Consider the following 21950-nt stretch of genomic DNA (forward strand, 5'->3'; position numbering starts at 1 on the left):
TTGTGCCAAAATATTTTTTTAAATGTCGCGGGCTTTCTGTCCGGCTTAGAAAAAAAGAAAGACATTCATGTAGCACGTGGTCCGGTGTGCCCGCGACCGGGCTGGTGGGCTAGACCTGCCGGTCCCGACGTGGGACTAGCCGGGTGCGCGACGAGTTCGCGTCCTCGCCGGACCTGTAATAAAAGTTATTTCACTCACTCACTCACTCAATGTAGCACGTGTTGAGTAACAGAAAACTGGATCGGGAATTTTTCACGGTGGTCTACAATTTTATCATTCACACTATTGCTTTGAACGTCATATTTCAGCAGTCGATTAATTAACAGTAACTGATTATGTAATTAGGCAAAATACAAAAAATAATAGTCTGAGTTGTTCCAAGCGACGGCAAACAACATTACCTTGTTTCTACCCAGCTACGCTTGCTTGCATATTTTAACATTTTGGCAAAATTTTCGTGGCGAGCACCCAGTGTATTATATGATAGTCTCCTCTGGGCTGAGCTAAGACAAATCTAAGAGCAATAAAAGGCGACGAATGCGAAGCAACAGAGAGGACCTAGCCGTTGAGAGATTAGATGTCTCCACACAAGCTCGACATTCAATATGACTTCCTTGATGGATAGCACGTCTGTTTAAAGATTGTGTCTCTGCGACACGAAGTTTGCGCCTTGGTGACGTCTTCATTGTATAAATATTGCACTGTGAAAACAGTAAATCCCAGTTGAAGTTAATGCTCTGTTTTGATTTTTTTTCTAGTTCTTAAAATTTTATTGCAGTTAAGTTTGCCTTGGCCTTAGAAAATGCACCAACTAACTTATTTGTCTTCGGTATAACCATGTTACCTTATATAGTGCGCGTGCCTTTTCTTCAATATCATTATTCTTCTGCGTGTGGGTGCACGGACCGCACATCCGCACCCCACATGCAAAAAAATAAGGACACAAGAGTTTGAACAGCTTAAAACTAATTAATTAAATCATTGCATTCAAAGTAACCCATGATGTTCTTGAAGTTAAAGCGCAGTACTCCATCGATGGTTGCAAAAGGTGTCCTTCATAGTCCAAGTGTGTCCCGCCCATCATGGCCTAAATTAAATACTTCAAAGCTATATATATATATATATATATATATATATATATATCTTTGGGGTCAACAAATAAATTACTCAGCTGAACTTTCTTCTTCTTTTTTAAATACTCATCGTCTAATGCATGTGTTTGTGTGCTTATCCGCAGGTCAGCTCAGGACATTACGGAAAACGACATTAGCCCAAGTAATATGCGCCAACAGCGACACCATTCAGGAAATTCAGCCGAGCGCACTTGTACTTCAGGGACCTGGGTAAGGCAGCAGATCACTGCGCTGCAACATGGACTTTAAAAATGTAGAGTTAACTTATTGGTATACTGTAGATGATGCACTACGTGTGTGGTGTGACCGCGAATATTCAAAACAGATATTATTTACTGTGCACATAATCTAAACCAATCAGAAGTTGGTGCACGCTGCATTTGTTGTCGTAGCGAACTAGTAACGCACTGCGCAAGATACAAGCTGTATAGTCGTCATCAATACCAAAGGGAACACCAAATTTTTTTTTTCAGACGCTCGTAGAGGCTAAACACTCATTCTCTCCATAAAAGTGTCCAGTGATACTAAAAGTTCACCAGGAAAGCTTATTGTTAAGCATCAAGTTCCCATATTTTAACCCATGCATAACGAGTTATGGTAGTTGAAAACAAAAATTGCTGTTCCCTTTCATATTGACGACTGCACGTACGTTGTTTGTTCAGTATGAATCAACTAGTTCGCAACAGAGTACTTCTGTACTGAGTGTTGCTCTTAACACGCCTAAATACACCGAAACTAATACGAAATCATTATGGCTGTTCAGCAAGTACAGCCTCCCACATTTTTGACCATATCGCGCGAGCACACTATCAAATGGGAGGGCGTCGTCCTGAAGGGAACAGCATAGCAGAGGGCGCTTGCACTGGAGAGTGCATTGTGCGGCTGCGCGTACTTCTGCCGGTCCCGCTGATTATCGCCGTTGTAAGGCGCGGAAATAGCGTGAGATTGACGATCGCGCGATATTGTTAAATATGCCGGAGGCTGTACATTCATATCAACCACCTCTGCTTAACGTTCTTCAAAATATAATATTTATTCTGGCAAAGTGATGCAGCCGATATGTAAAGAAAGTGGCTATCAAAAATTTGGTTAAAATTCAATTTGCTCACTGGATTGCCTGATATTGCACCACTTTCCACAAGTCTTCAAAATTGTTTTGAAAAAAAAAAAAAGAAATGCATGCTGAAGCTGAAAATTGTTCCTAATGCACGTACTTTACGGACATTTAGAGCAAGCTGAGAAAAAAATAATAAATGCATGTAACCTCAAGTAAAAAGCGAGAAAACGTTTACTAAATGCAGGTGCACCAACGAATTAATAGCATAAGGGAATGTTACCAAAGAAAACGCAATTTTTCATATGTCCTTGTTTCTTTTTTTTTCTGAAACACAGAAACGAGGTCACCGCCTGCTCGAAGCTCACCGATATCGACTTTCTGCAGTGGAAGGAAATAAAATGAGTCGCATAGCCATTGTTTACAGCCATTGTTTACAGCCGGAAAGAAAAAAAGAAAAGAAACTCTTTACAAGCCCCTCCGCGCGCCGCTTTTAAAAAGAGTTTCCGCAAAGTCTCGCTCATTGTGCGACATCGCAGCGCGTCTCTGTCGCGCGTGCGCACGAGACAACACTCTGGCACCTCGTCCAATCAGAAAAGTGATGGCGTGTCTCCTGATCAATGAGTTCACCGGAACCGTCCACAGACAACGGCATCTCCTCACCGAACACCTTTCTCGCGTGGCTCCGATGATCAGAAGCAATAAGGTTGTAAAATATTAAAAGAACAAGATCTTGATCAGGAGGGTTGCAATGTGATCTTGTTGGTGACACATCTTGGAGGGTTTACGGTAGCGTGATTAAAAGACGAGACAAAAGAAGACACATAGGGACACACGGCACCGTGTGTGCCCCTGTGTGTCTTCTTTTGTCCGTTACCAACAAGCCCACATTGCAACCATCCTGATCAAGATCTTTTGTTTTTAATATTTTACACCTCATTGCTTCCGATCATCGGGGCCACGCGAGAAATGTTTTCGGTGAAGAGATGCCGTTGTTTGTGGACGGTTCTAGTGAACTGCCCTTGTCAACTGTGCAATAGTGTTTATCCATTAGTTTCCGAGCATCCCCCCCGCCCCCGCCCTAAGTTTGCCCACAATAAACTAGCACACAATATACGTACGACACGTATATCTTCACCCTTGCTTCCATAGCCTGCTTCGCTGAGACGAAAAGCGGATTGCCACCGGTGTCTTTGAATTCTCCTTGAACGCTACATCGCATGCAGAGGTCTCAAATCATGACTCTGGCAAACTTACCGTCTCGTTGTGGTTGCTTGTATTGTCGTTGTTGTTGTGGTTGCTTGTGTTGTTGTTGTTGTTGTTGTTGTTGTTGTTGTTGTTGTTGTTGTTGTTGTTGTTGTTGTTGTTGTTGTGTTGTTGTTGTTGTTGTTGTTGTTTGTTGTTGTTGTTGTTGTTGTGTTGTTGTTGTTGTTGTTGTTGTTGTTGTTGTTTCTTGGTAACCATTATTGTTACTCAAAGAGTTAGCTATTCTACGCAACACGTGACCTCCCCGATACCACCACTTCTCTATATTTCTCTCCGCACTTCTTTTCAGTTCGTTCAAAAGTTGCCAGAAACAAGCGCGTAAATTAGAACATATGAGTAACCTACGCAGGATTCGGTTCATTTGAATTAAAATAGTCATTACTCAACATATTTTAATACACGTCCTGGGAGGTCACTGGATTTGTTAAGAAAAGAAAGAAAGAAACCATTAAACAGTCGTCACCGTTAATACAACGTCGTGTTGCGCTTAACGATAATGGTAAGGTTCTTTTTTTTTTTTGCTGTTGCTGCTGTTGCTGCTGTTGATGCTGTTTATGCATAACGAGTGTAGGGCATCTAAATACGAGCGCTGGCTGCCCAGGCGATCTGAAAAGTTGGCCATACGAAAGCACTCCTAAGTGAGAGAATGTGTATGTCAATTTATAGTTATTTTGGAATGTGAAAGGCTCTAATGCAGACATTCATTACATTTCCGCCCTTCCCCAGCGCCTCTGAAAGTGCAACAACCAGCTTCAGAATTCTTAAAGTCGACTCGGCAAACGCAGATATCTCAAATCCGCTTGTGATAAATGACCCTGTCAAAAACAGTACTCATGTCTAGCTATCATGTGGCGCCTCGGGCGTCGACAAGTTACTTTTAATGCGAAAGATTATTTACCTCATAACAAACACTTCGCGATAAGTTTCTGTCTAGCCACGTCTCGGGTCCCTTCAATAAAAAGAGAAAAATGTCAAGACCCTAGCACCTTTTTTTATTACTTTATTAATTGTTTGCTGTTTCCCCGAGGCGCGCGCGTGTCCAAAAGAAATGTTGCGTGAGCGCTGCTTGCTTGAGCCGCGCACCATCAGAATTGGAGTTAAGCTTCGCCTTTAAGAGTAGACCGCGATAGCATTAAAGGGTCCCCGAGTGCTTCTAACGCTTCCCAGCAACTGCAGCTTATGGAACCGTAATGTTTACCGAGAAACGCTTGCGGTGAACGCTACGCACGAAGGCGACCTTTCTGGTTCATTTTTTTTCTTTCCCTGCACGGCCGGCGCCGCCGCTGTCGCGTATGCGTGGAGGCGAGCGCCATCTGATGGTGCTGCAAGGAACCGAGCGGCCGCTTTGTGATTGGTAGAAACGCGGCGCGCGCCACGCTGTGATTGGTAGACAATTTCCACTCACTGTCAACGCCGGCGACCCGCGTAACGGAGCCCTCGGTCAGCAGCGTGGGTAAGAGGGAGAAGGGGGACAGATAGGTGGCAGATATAGGAAGGATGAGAGTGCTCGGAGCTGATAACTCTGCTGGCTCAAGCTGCTCTGCGAACGCTAAACCCGCTCTATAGAAACGCGGAAAGTGACAAATCCCGCTGCGCCAGCCATCATGCGGGTGAGAATGTGACATTTCACCACCTTCGGAATCGGCCCATGTCGTAATAGAACAGGTTGTTACGTTTCTTCGCCGGAATACAACAGATACAACGGAATACAACACGCCATCGTCCTCGAAATACAATCTTCACCGCTGTTAAGCCGTTGTTCGTCGTCACACACACACACACACACACACACAAATTGCTCGTCTTACATGTACACGTTGCACCATTTGGTAGCACACTGCAGGAACCCAAATGATGATAGATAGCCAGCTAGCTGCAAAATGCTTCACATAACATTGAATCCCACAGTGCATCGGATCTCCATCTTTCTTTTTCTTTTTCTTGCTTTATTCTGCTGGAGAAATTTTTGACGAAAATATACTTTCATTAAGTAGACGCATGTAGAGGCGGCAGCGTGTAATGAAAGATAATGCATATTGCTTTTGTTTTTCGTCGCCAGTATTACTGACTCACTGCTGGGGAAAATTTTTTTAATGTGCTGAAACCATATCAAAGGTGATTGGCAAAGTAAGCGAAGCTTACTATTCTTTTGGACCTAACAATAGCTGTGCTTGTTTATATGTTCCTTTCTTGTGTAGTTGAAGCGATGTCCTTTTGTGGGGACGTTACGCGGATGTACCTCGCAGTACAAAGCAGGCATGATTGCGAGACGCACTGCTGTGCGCGAACTTAAACGCAAGCGTGTGTTTCGCTTGTGTCGTATTAGACAATGCGCAACGCTGGACGCAACGCTGGACGCAACGCTGGACGCCGCAGGCCTGGGCCGATACCGAAGGCGGTCAGGTACCAGAAACACTTGATCATATATTTGCGTTTGTCCCGCATACGCGCAAGAACGACAGAAAGTGGTCTCTTCCATTGCACATGTCGATAAGAGGCCGCTATTACACGAGAGAGAGAAAATGATAAATTAAAGGCGGGGAGGTTAACCAGGACTGATCCCGGCTTGCTACCCTACACGGGGGAAGGGAAAATGGGAGGGAAAGATTAGGAGAAGAAGAGGAAGTCCAGACTAGTTTCTCTTAGGTCCTTGGCTTAACGCAACCAGCGCAGCCCTGATAACAAGTGCCGCCATAGCCTTTCTACAAGCCACTGGGCTGGACGCACGGCCTTAGAGATGCCACAACGTTGTGGACTTGTATATACGCACCTCCTCCTCATATCATCATCATCATTCATCAGACCTTTTCCTCTCCGTCCCTTTTCTTGAGTAGCAGGCCAGAGCAAGTTATAGCTCAGGCCGACGTCTCTGCCTTTCTGTAAATAAATTTATATCTCTCTTGAAGGCGGTGGAGAGTGACATAGCGTCGCAAAGTGCTGACTGTATCTTAAGGAAATTATTGGTACGATTGTTATTCTTTTCTTGCTGCATGCATCTGTGGCCTAATGGGTAGAACATATATATAGGCTGTTGTGCTGGTGGACCGAAGTTCAAAACCCACCATCGGACACACGTCTCTTTTTTTATTATCGAAGGGTCCTCAAGGGCAAAAAATGCTTCGCATTAAGAGTAAATTAGGAGCACAGCATGCGTCAAATAGAAGCAGATAGGCTTTCATAGTTTCCGACAAGCATCTCACTTTGTGTGCTCACGTGTCAATATCGTTGCAAACAGCAGAACGAATCGCAACACTGGTCTTGGCATTACCCTTTCAAGTTGACCAAGGGTCCCCACGTTCTGTAAGGTGCGCGAAGAAAAAAACACCCCGTGTGCCGCTTATTTGTACAGCCTTATAACGAAAATTGTTCACGGATAAAGAAGTCTCACGGGTCACACATTGATATTATGTACATAGGCAGGCACTGTACGGCCACAAGGTCGACGTTCATCGCTGGTCGACAGACGACGGCTCGATTCCCGTGAAAGAACCGCTGCGCTTCGTAGAGAACGGCATCTTGCTAAACGCCGCGAACACGAACGAGTTCCTGGCCCTCGGCTTGGACTCCGGTGCGTTCAACTCTTTCGCACACGAAGCTTCGAGCGGTGGTTCCAACAGGTCTGGCATCGAGTCCGCCTTGGACTTCGCCGCTTCGCTGGAGGAGGCGAACGTTACTTTCTTCTTGGACCTTTGGGAGGCCGGCGTCGACGTCAGGGCGGCAGAGACCACCACTTCAGGCCTAGGTGGCGTCCTGGCCAGAAATGGTCGCCGAAGGCTGTCGTCGGGGCTGCCCACGTCGTTGACAAGGCACTCCAGGAATGTCGCGTCGTCTGCAAGGGAAGTGAGAGGGTGCTCCTGTTCACGATGCACACATCAAACCGAGGGATGTTAAGTGGTGCGTTGAAATAAGGTGCATACATATCTTTTCTTTTTTTTTTCTTTTTTTAAACAACCGTAAAGCGTCCGATCGTCTACCTTATGTAAGACAGCAAAAAGAGAGAAGGTTCCTTCAACATATGCGCGTGCACACGGAAAGTGTCCTGTAGTGAAAGGCGATCTCAGAAACCGGTTGATTTCGTGCGCGCATCTATAAAACCGAGGACAACGAACCTATTTCGAAGGAAGAGAGTGACTTCTCTGGTGAGCCCGGCTGCGCTCGGTCGAACCAGTTGCTGTAGCCGCTGTTCCATCTCATGAAGCTCGGCGGTGTGATGTCGCAGGCAGGCGACGTTGCCGGCCTCGTTCTCCTGGTCTGAAAGACAGAGAGGGGCGAAAAACGTGAAAGATCGATGTAATAAATGTTTGAGTACGAGTGAAATCGGAAAAAAAGTTGCAGTGGCTTAGCTCGGCTATGCCAGGATATACGTAGCGTTAGCAAAGGTTCAGCTGATTATTCTTAGCTTTCCTGGTTGTCTCCTACGCTCAACCGCTAATTGCCAGGCAACTACTTCGGGATCCGATGAGTCAAGCTTCTCCGTTCTTCTGCGCTGTTGAGCAGCATTTGCGCTCTCCTTCTCCATGGCTATACCACACTGGCAAACGCCAGTCAGAAGCGCAGCGGCTCCAGCGCAGTGTCAGACGGCGACTGCACAGCGAGCGCGCGCCGGCGCCAGTGCGTCTACCACGGCTACGACGTCACTCCTCTGGAATGCGCAGACCGGCGGCGGAGTGCGCGAGAGGTGCCGGCTCCGGTGGCTCCGGTGCGCAAGCCGTGTGACATCACTGATCCTTGCGCATGCGCAGCACGGCTCTTGATGTGCCGCGCGAAACGGGCTTGGCTAGGCCAGTGTAGCTAACGCTACAATAACGCTACAAAACATTCACCTACGATTACGATACTCCCTAATGCGAAATTTGAGCGCAGCTGAATACGTGTTTTCATTTCGCCATATATTATTGGCTGGCGCGGACACTCTCTCGTGTTGCACGTTGCAAACGGAGCGAAATGTGGTGCGACTGCCTCACTAATCTGGAGATCGCGGGATCCAGCGCGTGGGTGACGCGTCGGCACGACTAATAGCAGCCGCCGCCGAAATATCTACCAGACCACGCAAGCTACTCTGGCGCCATCTCGTAGCCATCGTCGCCGCACCAACCGTGGCCACCCGTGTGAGGCCACAGGTGGCCTCACATTTTTTGTCAGACGTTGTCTACAGACTCGCAGACAACCCGATCGGAAGTTTGTGGACTACAATACACCGAAGGAGATGAACTTGTTAACGACTTTTGTCTAGCAGAAAGGCGACTGTATGTATCGTTTATAGAACAACAGGATAAATGTATAAGGAAGCACAGCAGTGTATTTGATATTTGTGGGAAATCTAAAGACCCTTTAAATTGGCGTTTATAAGGGAAGAACACGAAGAATAACACGAGTTCTTGAAAAAATTGAAGGTTACTAGGAAGCAGACGTGATGTTTGCTTCGTTGGTCGTGCAGAAGTGCACTATATATCTTTTTTAAAACGAAAGAAAATTAACAGGTGGTACAATGGACAAAGCAAATGTAAACTGCAGAGCTAGGAGAGATAGGGAATGAAACAAAAACAATTACTTGAAAAAACACATCGCGAAAACAAGATGAGGACAAAAGTGAAGAGAATGGGGCAGATATGTCTCTCAACTCAATTCTCTATCACTTCAACTCAAGAACAGTTACGGCGTTGTGCACGCTGTTAGTGTGTGTGTGTGTGTGTGTGTGTGTGTGTGTGTGTGTGTGTGTGTGTGTGTGTGTGTGTGTGTGTGTGTGTGTGTGTGTGTGTGTGTGTGTGTGTGTGTGTGTGTGTGTGTGTGTGTGTGTGTGTGTGTGTGTGTGTGTGTGTGTGTGTGTGTGTAGGGGGGGGGGGGGCTGCGTGCGCTTCACAGTATCACAGCGTTCCGTGTCCACCGCCCTGCCCTTGCTCCTGCATATCTTCTTTGTGACGATGACAATCCTTCGACATTGGTAATGATAATTTGCTGTAAATCGTGCGATTGCATGTGAACCAGCTCTGAGAACTATATACGCCTCGAAAATATGTGGCCAAACGCTGCGCTGTTCCAGCAAAAATGTTTCAGTACTGCTTTTTCTTTCTTTTTTTCTTTTCTTTTTTGGTGCGCAAGAATGCCAGCTGAAACACCAGATATTCAACGAACGAGATTTTTTTTTTTCGAATGGGCACGCTCTGCTTAATTTGGTGGCGCGCATTTGGTTCGAGCGTCTATTTTCGAAACTACAAAATTTGAGTTCGACTCAGGCTAAATCGCGTTCCCCAATCTTCCACAAACATATCAGTGCGATGATGACGTGTAACTGCGTGGAAGATACTAGAGCAACGGGCGACCGTGACGCCGCCATTGCAGCTGGAGATTACTTACATGAAAGCTATATAGGTAAAATAAATAGTGTGCAGAGATACAGAACGCAGTATAGTTAACTATTATATTATTAGTCAGCCTCTTAAAACTGTGAAATAAGAGTACAATAATCGAGGCCAGTGTAGTCTCAAAGGACTCGAATCATGAGAAGGTATTCACAACGACGAACAGACCAATGAGCGATAGAACGAAAAATAATAGGCGTAACGTTAAGACAGAAAAAGGCACCGTTGTGCGTTTGAGCGCGGACGGGTGCAGTTAATATTCTAGTTGAGAGTGACAAGCAGAAATGGCATTGGGCAGATAACCTATAGCAGAATGCCTAAACGAGATAAGCGGTCGTCCATCGGAGCAACAGAATAAATGCGAGGGGAATGAAAACGCACTCGGAGATGACAGATGATTAGATAAGAGCGATAAAATTAGAAAATTACTTTTTCAGGCATACGATGATCAAGTCGGCTGACACAAGAAAGAAGTAATTCTAATCACTGGGAGCGGACTTCGTCCTGCAGTTGGCGTAAAATATAACTGCGATGATAAAATAACGTCGAGGAGAGCAGCCTGCCGACAACGAACCCGTTAGAGCCAGTTATCTCCGACATGAGAACAGCCCAGATGTTTGCGTGGTCGTGCAACTATAATTATTTTTTCGTTTATTTGGTAATACCAGCCTGTCAGCGAAAACAGATTCCCCATTTAAGCACACACACACAAAAAAAATAATACACCCGGGCGACGTGTGTCTCTCACAGCCTGAACACGTGAGCCTGCACAATTGGACAATCTTGGCACTTATGCTCCGCAATCTCTGCCCAAGCACTTTCCATGATAGCGTGACATATTCAGCGGTAGCTGCGAGCCTGACCCCCGCACCAAGGAATGCGCAATGTATGAAATGTATTTTGAAACCCGACGATAGCACAAGTCTCGCTTGGCCTCGCTTATCTCGGAAACAAGTGCCGCTTTTGCAAATTCTCAACGAGTACCTTGATCATGTAGCGTTCACGGGAACAAATGATGGTGCGAAAAAGACATTGCATCAGTGACAATGCCAAGACTCGGCGCATGCTCGTTATCACCGCCAGGCTAATTTAGTTTAATGAAGGACAGAAGTCTCAACTGCTTGGGTGCTTCCAGCTAGCCGTGTCGTGCATCAGCTAAGCACAGCCTGCACTCTTAGAAATATATTTGCGTAGCCCATATAAATTAAACATGTACATTTTTTTTCCTGTGAAGTCTGCTGATTGTCAACAAACAGCCTGTGTACTTAAGGCATCTTAATTTTTCTCGATAGGTCTTGTACTTAAGCCTTCTATACAAACTTTATAGACAGCGTATTGGTAATCATCAGACTTCTAATCGACGGTTGTAGTAATTCAACTTCATATAGAAAACATATAAAAAATAGATTGATAATCTCCGTAGGTTCTTGTGAGAAGTGGAGAAGTGTATAGGTTCTCTATAGACAACCAATGGATTAATGACATTATTGCTTTGTGTTATTACGCATAGTGTTTCCACAAACCCGTCCAGAAGGTTGTATGGACCGTAGTAGAGAAAAGGAAAGAACCTCATTAAGGACGTTTCCCTACAAACAGAGCAGAGACTTTATATAACAAAAAAAAAAGAAAAAAAAAAGTCTAAAGAAGCCAAAGCAGACAACGATGGTTGTAGAGACAATCTACACAGTTCATAAACTGGTTTCTGCAAAGTCATGTACCTGAATTTGCACAACTCAACACTCCTAACACAGTTGTCGCCCCCTGGAATATCACCTGTTCGCGTTCCATCCTTGAGCCATGGCATTCTATGGAGTGAGCTCACGCCTACCATTTCCATTTATCTTTGTGAGGTAAGCACATCGTCTGCTCCTGTAGGCCTGAACTTTGTTTAACATTTACTTGTTAGCCTACAGGTTTATTTATTTATTTATTTATTTATTTATTTATTTATTATTATTTATTTATTTATTTATTTATTTATTTATTTATTTATTTATTTATTTATTTGAACACAGTGATTACTAGAGGCCTGATCTTTAGGCATTAAAAAAGCGCGTTTTAGGCGCCAAAAATAGGGAGGGAAAACAACGTTTTAGGCCTCCAACGTCGTAAATATAGGCATAATAAATCTTTACATAAATGCCAATTATTTCAAACGAAGACGTGCGTGACCTGTATCTACGACAAAAAAAAAAGAAAGAAATGTTATTGCGTATGATGGCACAAAGGCGCCAACAGTTGAACATAGTCGTGCAATTGTCCCATAAAACTCCTGGACTAATGACGATCAATTGGCTTAATTCAACAAGCACACTGCTCATATTCATGTTCAATGGCCACTGTACTCGAGCGTCGCATATAGTGAAACAGGCTATGAAAAGAATACTTGAAAGCTGCGAATACTAATTAAAAAAGCGCTACCTTACGTCTGCCGGACGCCATTAAATTAAGACACAACAAAAACAGACAAATAATAAATGCAAGAGAGACTACGATTTATTAAGAAATAACATATTCTTACATAAGGACTGTTAGGTACAACTCTGGCAAGTTTCTCATATACAATGATATTATCCGAATTGTACAGGCAAGACGTCCCAACACTGCCAAATACACTTCCGCCCATTTGAAGTGCACATGTTTGAAGAAATGTGTTTGGAGAGCACGCGGACGTAGTCTAAGAATCAGAGCTGACGGTTGTGGAAACAATAGCAAACTAGCACCATCTCCAGATTTTTGGATTCAAAATTGTGCATTTGTCAGTGAGAATGAGCTTGTACGCTGAGAAGGAACGCTCGATGGTGGGGTATTAGTAAATTACAAAGAAAACAAAAGCCACGTGCACATCACATTTTTCTTTCTTGTGTTGATCTTCACTCTCCATTCACCTCTGACGGGCTCTCCACGGTTTCGGACCCGCCAACCGCTTGCGCCATGTCAGCGCGGCGGCGTATGCTGGCCGGCGCGTCCCATTTCACTGCCGCTAGCGGTTGTTTTCCGGGAGTTGGTTGAACTAGAGGACTAGGTTGAACCCCATAGAGTTCCGAACAGTCAATGTTGCCCGGTAACCTGAATAACGGCCTCTAACTGCACTCGAAAGCGAAACTTGAGGCTAAATAGTGTTCATGTATATAGGCACCGATATTGAAAATAGGCATTTATAGGCATGTAGGCACAAACGCCAAAATAGGCATTTATAGTCACTATAAAAACACTTTAAGAGCCCTTCTTAACCTCTAATTCATGCTCATATATCAAAGTGGGGCGATAGGAGCGCAAGGAACAAAAAAGGCATTTGCCTAAAATCTGGTCTCTGGTGATTACTATATTTTGCGAGGCCATTGGCAAGCTGCTGCTGTTCGTGGCTTGGGAACACCTACGAAACGCACTCCAACCAATTATTAGTTCCTGCAGGTTTCGCTTTAATATTTCCTAGCTTCTGAATGAAAGGAGATATCGTAGTTTTGTAAAACGCATCTGATATGTCGTCTAGAGCGAACGTATTTGTTATGTTATGAGTTAACCAGCAATTCGCGATAATGACTTTGCGAAAGCCAGGTTAAAAAAAAAAGACATCGCTTAAGCTGCAAACATGTATAATGCATTTGTCTTCTTCAGGCACTCCAATTAGTAGCGCTTACGGAGCTGCAATACTTGTTTTTGTTGTGGAGCTGTGGATTTGCAAATTTTTCGCACCAATACACCAATTTTCGGTAGCCACCTGAAGGCCTATACATGAAATACCTGCTCTCAACAGTCACTGAAACTGAACTTTGATGTTGCAATGCAACGAATTACATTCAGCGTGGTTGTCTATGAGCACGTTCCTGCGTTTTACGTGGATTTAGACATGGATATGAAAATCGCTCTTTGCTGAAAATTACTTTTTTCTCAATGACAGTGAGGTGGCGATGAAGGACGCCATTAAGCACCCGTTGTTAAAAGATATGCACACGGTACCACAACGTCTGTGCTGCCGATTTTTCCCACCTAAAGGCGCACGAACTACCAACACCAAATTAGATTATATTACTGAATTGCTGTTTTTTTTTCTTCATAGTTTGATTCGCATTGGTTTGGCGGAAATAGTTTGTTAATATAACCTAAAAAATAAAGGTCAGTTTTTTTTTTTTAATTTTGCGTCTGAACCCTAACGTTGGTACGTTATGATGACGTCACGGAGTTCAGCATCGCTAGCTTGTTTGGCCGATTCGTCACTAGCTTGAGTCTTCGGTTCCTTTACAATGCAATGTACTTTTTTGTTGATCAATAAACGTTAACTATAGTCCCGAGCCTATATCTATGTCCACTGCAGGACGCCGTGACCTCCAATTACCCCTGTCTTGCGCTAGCGTATTCCAACTTGCGCCTGCAAATTTCCTAACTTCGTCACCCCACCTAGTTTTCTGCCGTCCTCGACTGAGCTTCCCTTCTCTTGGTATCCATTCTGTAACTCTAATGGACCACCGGTGATCCATCCTACGCATTACATGGCCTGCCCAGATCAATTTTTCCCTCTTAATGTCAACTAGAATATCGGCTATACCCGTTTGCTCTCTGATCTACACCGCTCTCTCCCTGTCTCTTAACGTTAAGCCTAACATTTCTCGTTCTTGGCTCTTTGTGCGGTTCTTAACTTGTTCTCGAGCTTCTTTATTAACCTCCAAGTTTCTTCCCATATGTTAGCACCGGTAGAATGCAACGATTGTACACTTTCCTTTTCAGCGACAGTGGTAAGCTCCCAGTCAGGATTTGGCAATGCCTGTCGTATGTACTCCAACACAATTTTATTCTTCTGTAAATTACCTTCTCATGATTGCGGATCCCTGTGAGTAACTAACCTAGATAAACGTACTCCTTTACAGACTCTAGAGGCTGACTGGCGATCCTGAATTCTTGTTCCCTTGCCGTGCTATAGAACATTATCTTTGTCTTCTGCATATTAATCTTCAACCCCACTCTTACACTTTCTCGGTTAAGGTCCTCAATCGTTTGTTGCTGAACAGGACAATGTCATCTGCAAACCGGAGGTTGCTTAGATATTCGCCGTTGATCCTCACTCCTAAGTTTTCCCAGTCTAAGAGCTTGAATACTTCTTCTAAGCATGCAGTGAATAGCATTGGAGAGATTGTGTCTCCTTGCCTGACCCCTTTCTTGATAGGTAACTTTCTACTTTTCTTGTAGAGAACCAAGGTAGCTGTGCAATCCTTATAAATATTTTCCATGATATTCACGTATGCCTCCTGTACTCTTTGATTACGCTGATGATGGCTGATGCTGATGATGATTAAGTATAGGCTGATGGTGATGATTATGATACTCCCGAGATGGTGATGTCCATTTGTCATGACGTCACAAGGAGCTAGTGCTCATCAAACCTCGTTTTTCTTTTTTGTTATCGTTTGTGTGTTTGTTTGTGTGTTTGTATGTTTGTTTGTTTGTATTCTTCATTGTGGAGTATGTTGCTTAAACTGCAAGGATGTCTGTGGGGCTATCATACATTCTTCTTTATCCGAGAAAAATATCTCTTATCATGGTGGCGAGGCCTCCAGATAAATATAATCGTAAAGCTCAAACTCCGAAACGCTAATGTACACACGCACGTATCTTGCCCGTTCGGAGGAATGGTAGAACCGACTCGACAGACAGACACGCAATATATATATATATATATATATATATATATATATATATATATATAGAGAGAGAGAGAGAGAGAGAGAGAGAGAGTGCGCTGCTAAAACGGTATGCAAAAAGTGTGCAACTTGGGTTTTTACAAGTTAAGAATGCTATCTGACTCATGCTTTTACAGATATTCATATGCATAATCATAGCCTCTGATAACACTTAATAGCCGTTCTGCTAACTACGCAGAGCTTTATATATCCAGGACATATACGGGGAAACAAGGAGGGAAAAATATCACCTGAGTCAGAAGCTGTGATAAGCTGATACAGCGGCGTTTCCTATACCGCACGATTAAACTCGCCAGGACAAGAAAAGGCCAAATGGCATCGATCGTCTAGACATTGCAAATGAAAGATTTTAAAAAAATGCAGACAGACAGACAGATTCTGATAATTGTCACGCACGCAGATATGCAAATTTCCAATTCCGGTTGCCGGAGCGTCGATACGTCCTTGCACGTATGTAGTTAACATATCGCCTTCGCGAGCCCGTAAGCAGTATGCTAGCACAGTATGCAGTACGCGCGGTCTTGTTTCTGACGTGCATATAATCTGCTAAATACGAATGTTGCGAGTAGTGGGTGTTTGGTATTGAGAAAGCAAACTTCAAGTATTCCCAGTTTGCACGTGCTCGTGGTATCGCTTTATCTAACATTTAATGTTCTGAAACTGTCGAAAAAATAGAAATGATGCAACCCCTAACAGTACAGTTGCCAGCGAAGCCTAGAGGATAGACCTGACACCATAGAATAACGTGACGAGTTTTACCGAAAGATTCTAGTTTTACAATGCCGCGTGTAAGCCAGCGTCATCGGCTCATTTTGTTGGGATTGTTGTTACGTTTGGACAAAAATCTGCAGTGAGCTGCGTTTGTAGTCTAACAACCTTAAGAGATTTTGCTCTTAACGCTGCTGTGTTTTCGCTCAAGTTTCACAACAAGGTCGCATTTTTAGGTCCTATTTGTTAAATAATGCACTTGATGATATTTGGTTGCCTGATTCGTCCGGAAGAGGTTGAAAAACCGCCTTCATATGCGCACTTCGACAGCTGAAAGGCGAGCTACTGCGTAGATGTTTGACGGTTTGACACGATTGACTTCTATCAGTAACTAATATTTCGCACGGACCAGGTAAAGAAGGAAAGGGGGAGCGGGGGGGTCGATGTCAAGTGTTTCATTGAATGACGCATACCAAAAAAGAAAAAAAAAAAAAAAAGAGAAACAAATTGCGTGTGGAATTTTAGTGAGAACAACGCAGTGGTAAGCGCAAGATCTTTTAAATGTTAGTTGAAAACGATGGTGACTGCATATACTGCATATAATCGTGATCAATACGGCATATAAGACAGGTGCACGTAGACAAAACAGACTACAGACAATTTCTGGGTCACCTCGTCGCGCTCGTTGTACGCAGTAACCTGCCGCTCTAAAATTAGGTCCAAGGGTAACATCATGCATATAGTCGTCATTTGGCATTACATTCAAACGACGCCCGTTATTCACGAAACAAGGTATAGGGGTAAAGGTGTTTGTATATACGTGCCTTTGCCGTAGACATATCTTCCCTCGGTTGGCCGAGACGAAGCGTTGGGCGTTGGAGCAACCGCTTTCTTCTGACGCCGGCGGACTGGTGGTGAAGCGATTCGAACGGCATATCGATAACGGCTATCGGCTGTCCGTCGTCCGAAGCGCCGGTTACGGCGTCACGTGGGGGTATTTTGTGTCTCTATCTCTGCACCTTCGCCTCATCGGCAGTGCGTGCGTATGATTCAGCCCGCTGGGCGGATGCGAAACCGTTGTCAGGTTTCGGTCATGCCGAATCAACCAGCGTAAGCCGGCGCGCGCAAATCTCGGAGGTTTAACGCGCGAACATTCGCGCTAGCGCTCCGGCGAACTTTCAAGACGCGCTTTCCGAATATGCGTAACTCAGAAGTTCGAGGTGTTTCGCAGAAGTAGCTGTGGCGCTTGTAAGATAGTTCGTGCAGGTTATTAGTCAGATGTACGAGGTCCTCTGCTTCCCGGTTGGTAATCCGTGTTCTTTCAAGACCTGTGTCGCTTGCGGACTTCTCCGAGGTCGCAGGAAGCGTCAGGGACACAGCTTGAAGTATCGTCAACACACAGCACCAATTGGCAATTTATACGGAGTCACAGCCCACAGTCTGAACACCCGGAGGTTGTCGTCTGGTACTGAACCGCAGGCTCACTAAGCCCCTTCTAACGGTTTCTTCGTCTTCAGCTCCTGGCACTTTAGTTTCTAACGCGACGCTATCTACCTCCCGTTTGCGATGGGCTGGAACGGGTTCTTGCTTTTGTCTCAGGAGGTCACCTGAGCAAGAGAATGCAAGATGCTGGGGAGGGTAAGAAATGAGAAGGGGACGTGTAGCGAATCGAGGTACACACCTGAGCTCTCGCGCGGCGCGACCGTATTTTTAGAACTCGCGCGTCACATTTGGCTTGATGTAGTGAGAGAGGAGGACTCAAGCAGGCGAACAACACGAATGACATTCGGTGGCACTTTGCGTTCCTCTGTGACGTGTTTTGTCAGAGGGCTTGCTTGCTTTATAAATTCTTTTAGAAGTTGCACCTTGTGCGTCTGCTGCACCCGGGCAAGTTACCCAACGCGATGCGCGCGCCTCTTTACTCACACAGCGTTGCCATTCGCTGGGCACTCTCCAGAAACAGACGTCATTTGTGACGTCACGTATGTCATAATAACCTCCTCTCGCCAACGCGTTGTTTGTGGGAAGCGAATCAAGCACGCAATCGTGCTTCCGCATAACAAAATTTTCTTAAACTGTGCGGCAATATTTTTACAAAATTAGCTTGAGATATTTTGTGTAATACCCTGAATAAAGCTGTCGAGGAATAAATCAAGAGATTTATGTCTGTTGACCACGAAGACTGGAAACCGCTATACCTACAATCCACCAGAAGGGATTGGACCATTTACGCGGGGTAACGATGCCACATCGATCATGGCAACTGCGACGATGAAGTCGACGATCCCAATGCTACGACAACAAATTAGAAGGCGGCATAAACGTGATAGAACCGGAATTGAACTTATAACAAAACAACTTGAGTTTTACTGCGACATCAAATAAATATTATGCAGAAACAATCGAAACTGATTATATAAGTAAACGAATAGCTTTCTTACCACGCTGAATCACCCGTGCAACTTTGTGAATAGTTGAAATGATCGAGTGAACCATAAATACTATGGACATGGCATACTTTAATGGTGCACATGTTTTCATGGTTAAAGCATAATTCTGTGGTGTGTAATGCTTTTGGACGAGTGAGGCGAAGATTTCTGCCGGGCCAATCAAAAATTTCATTTTGTTTTAACCAGAAACTTTTCGTTATCTCTCTCTCTTTTTTTTTTTTTTTTTTTTTTTCACTCTTGCAGAAACCACATATCGCCTCTCTCGATACCTGATGCGAGGTGGTGGCTTAGGGGCTATGGTGTTGCGCTGCTGAGCACGAGGTCGCGGGATCAAATCCCGGCCGCGTTTCGATGGGGCGAAACGCAAAAACGCCCGCGTCCCGTGCATTGGGAGCACGGTAAAGATCCCCGGGTGGTAAAAATTAATCCGCAGTCCCCTATCACGGCGTGCCTCATAATCAAATCGTGTTTCTGGCACGTAACACCCCAGAATTCATTGATTGACCTGATGCGAGGCGAGCCCTGACAGCGTTGCAGACCGGACGCGAGGAGGAACACTGTCGTCCTCGTCACCCGGTGACGAACCATTTGAGGCGCGCCAACCAATCGGAGAGAGCCTCAGCCAGCGAGCGATGCTTCCTTACAGGCCCTCCGTGAAGGTGGTAGTAGTATGCGCATTTAGAAGGGGAATGAATGAAGATATAAGTGCATTGCCGTCGCTAGGAGGTCACCTCTACAGCACTGCACGGGGGAAGGGGGGGGGGGGGTAAAGAGGGGGAGGCAGGAAGAAGGTGGCAGATAAAAAAAACAATAAGTAAAGAAGAAGCGAATGAGGGGCTTAAAGCCACGCTCTAAGGTAGCGTGCCAGTCCCCCCCTCCCCCAACACACACGCAAACACAAGCGGGGATTACCAAGGGAGCGCGCATTCGGCCGGATATGGATAAACTCGTCCGGCTCCTAAAGAAAGCCATTCGCTCGATAGTGGGTTTTCCCCAGTCCATATGTCCGCCCATCCTTTTCGCTATGCCGTCGTCTAGCATACAGTAAAATTAGTCATCGTACTATTGGTCGTCACCCCACTTCCTCTCATAGTGTAAGAACAGAATGGAGGATTGCGTTTTCTATCTATTTTCGTGGCCTGACTTTGTTCTTGGAAACATTTCGTTAACTATACTTTTTGTGCAACCCGCCGTGGTGGCTTAGTGGCTTTGAAGTTCGGATCAAATCCCGGCCACGGCGGCCGCATTTCGATGGGGGCGTAATGCAACAACACATGTGTAACGTGCAGTGGGTGCACTTCAAAGAACCCCAGGTGGTCAAAATTAATCCGGAGTCCCCCCCCCACTACGGCCTTTTTCATAGTCATATCGTAGTTTTGGCACGTAAAACTGTAGAATTCAATTCAACTATACTGCATATATAGGATGGAATGGAGGACTGTGCCGTACATTTACCCCCGTATTCCGAAATTCAATGTGAGTTGAAGCCCAGTGCTTGATCTGATCTAAGTGACGCCTGGCGTGAACGTGCCCACGACGCGCATTGCACTTCCTCCGGCACGTTCACGACAGGCGTCATTTAAATCAAGCCAAGCAAGGGCTTCAACTTGAATTTGAATTGAATTTGCCTTTATTTCCATAAATGTACAATTTATGGGGGATTTAAGGAAAAAGTTGCGCACAGCAACTTGACTGGCCTTAAAACCCAGTCTGAGGGCAGCAGCGGCAGGCACAGGCGCTAATTCAGGACTGACAACAAAAATACATTTCAATACAATGCAATGTTGGCTTAAACTTATGCCATAAAAAAATCAATATAAGAAAAACACTACAAACAGAAAATAGCAGTTTTATACATGAGCAAACAAAAACGGTGGAAAAAAATTGATCATGATCAAATATCACTGAAAAACTCATACAAACGCGAAACAGGACAAGAAATGACATCAATGTTATTGCGCATGAGTGTGTTTAACAAGCGTGGTAAGCGATGATGTAACATTTGAAAAGCATAATTAGTGCGAGGACGTGGTACATGCCAGTGTTCAGGTGACCGTGTGCTGTATTCTGTTCTATTTCTAATCACTTAAGATGCATTTATGAATACGGGGGTTAATCACTTTGACTGCTTACTTATGTCATTGATAAACTACTGTTTGGTAGGGACAATGAAAGGGCTTTAGCAATGAAATACTTTTGTCAGAAGTTAAGCGAAGTGCCGTTTCTGCAACGCAGAGACGTGCATCCTCGTTGATACAGCATTCTTGTCCAGGGAGTACTATGACACTTTGCGTGGTCTACAACCTCCATATATAAACAAGAGAAGAATGGGAAACGAGGGGGTCGATTTTGTTAGTCATGACCCCATAAAGCCAACAGACAATGAAGCCAAGGAAAGCATTGGAGAAATTAAGTGTCTCAGCCGGTTGTCCATCGCCAACGCAGACTCCGATGCTGCCTATTCAAGAACATGTAAAGCACAGAAATGCTTTTCTGAGATGACCCCTGGGCCGATCTTTATGAGATTTATTGCATTTGAGCGAGAAAGTTAAATTCTAGTCACTGTTGAAATCAAAATTTATATTTAAGGTCTGAACGCTTTTATAAAAATCGCCGAAAATAGGTAAGTATTTAAAAAATGTAGCAGTTTCGCCCGAGGGCGGGCAAAGCATTACTGCGATAACTTATTATTGGACAGACGTACGCAGTAGCGCTAGCAGTTTTATGAGCTGTATAAACTTCCACTTCGCTTAGTGTAAACATTCGCTTACGAACTAACTTAACAAGCACGGCGTCACGCGCGCACGCGCGCACGGGCGAACATGAACCCTTCTCGCTCGATGATTACGAACACTCGCTGTCAGAACGCTGGCGTGACGAAGAGCGGCAGCAGCGGCGAGCGAATTCCCCTTCGTGCTGCCTCTCGCTTCAACTCGAACTAGGCGCGCGAGAACATAGCGCAAACGAAGCCATCAGCCATCTCTGTTTGGCTATAGCTATCGAACCCACCGCAGATTACGTGCAAGATAAGGCGCGTGCGGCCGCACTGAGCCGCGACACGCACAGCCGCGGCCGCTGTCGAAGCCGAGACGCCCGCTACCCTGCCCCCCCCCCCCCCCCCCCCCCCCTCCTAGCGCGCCCACATCTCCCCGCCTTATTCCTTCCTCCCTTGCGCGCTCGAGAAGACGCCGCCGCACCAAGCCACCATCCTTCGCGGCTCCTGCACCAATTTCTGGCCGTGCTTTAACTCGTCGCAGTAGCCCTTTGCTGCTCAAGCTACGAAT

At 45.1% G+C, this 21950-nt stretch overlaps 1 protein-coding gene across 1 annotated transcript; it reads right to left on the minus strand.

The window, feature by feature from the left end:
• Positions 1-6521: 6521 nt before the first annotated feature.
• Positions 6522-17798, minus strand: LOC119431230 (uncharacterized). Its single transcript, XM_037698708.2, has 3 exons — positions 17041-17798; positions 7563-7704; positions 6522-7282 (listed from the first exon to the last, which is right to left on the minus strand). Exons 1-3 carry the CDS (start codon positions 17149-17151, stop codon positions 6900-6902), a joined length of 636 nt encoding a protein of 211 aa, XP_037554636.1. The 5' UTR covers positions 17152-17798; the 3' UTR covers positions 6522-6899.
• Positions 17799-21950: the final 4152 nt, after the last annotated feature.

Source organism: Dermacentor silvarum, chromosome 10, assembly GCF_013339745.2.
Source record: "Dermacentor silvarum isolate Dsil-2018 chromosome 10, BIME_Dsil_1.4, whole genome shotgun sequence".
In the NCBI taxonomy this organism is placed as follows: Eukaryota; Metazoa; Arthropoda; class Arachnida; order Ixodida; family Ixodidae; genus Dermacentor; species Dermacentor silvarum.

Bases quoted from the DNA above. Each gene is read 5' to 3' on its own strand.
- LOC119431230 (XM_037698708.2), bottom strand. From the start codon at position 17,151: ATGCCGTTCGAATCGCTTCACCACCAGTCCGCCGGCGTCAGAAGAAAG. The intron at 7,705-17,040 runs GCACGTATATAC...TCTGTCTTTCAG, and splicing joins AAGATATGTCTACGGCAAAG to ACCAGGAGAACGAGGCCGGC. The intron at 7,283-7,562 runs GTTCGTTGTCCT...CTTCCCTTGCAG, and splicing joins ACTCTCTTCCTTCGAAATAG to ACGACGCGACATTCCTGGAG.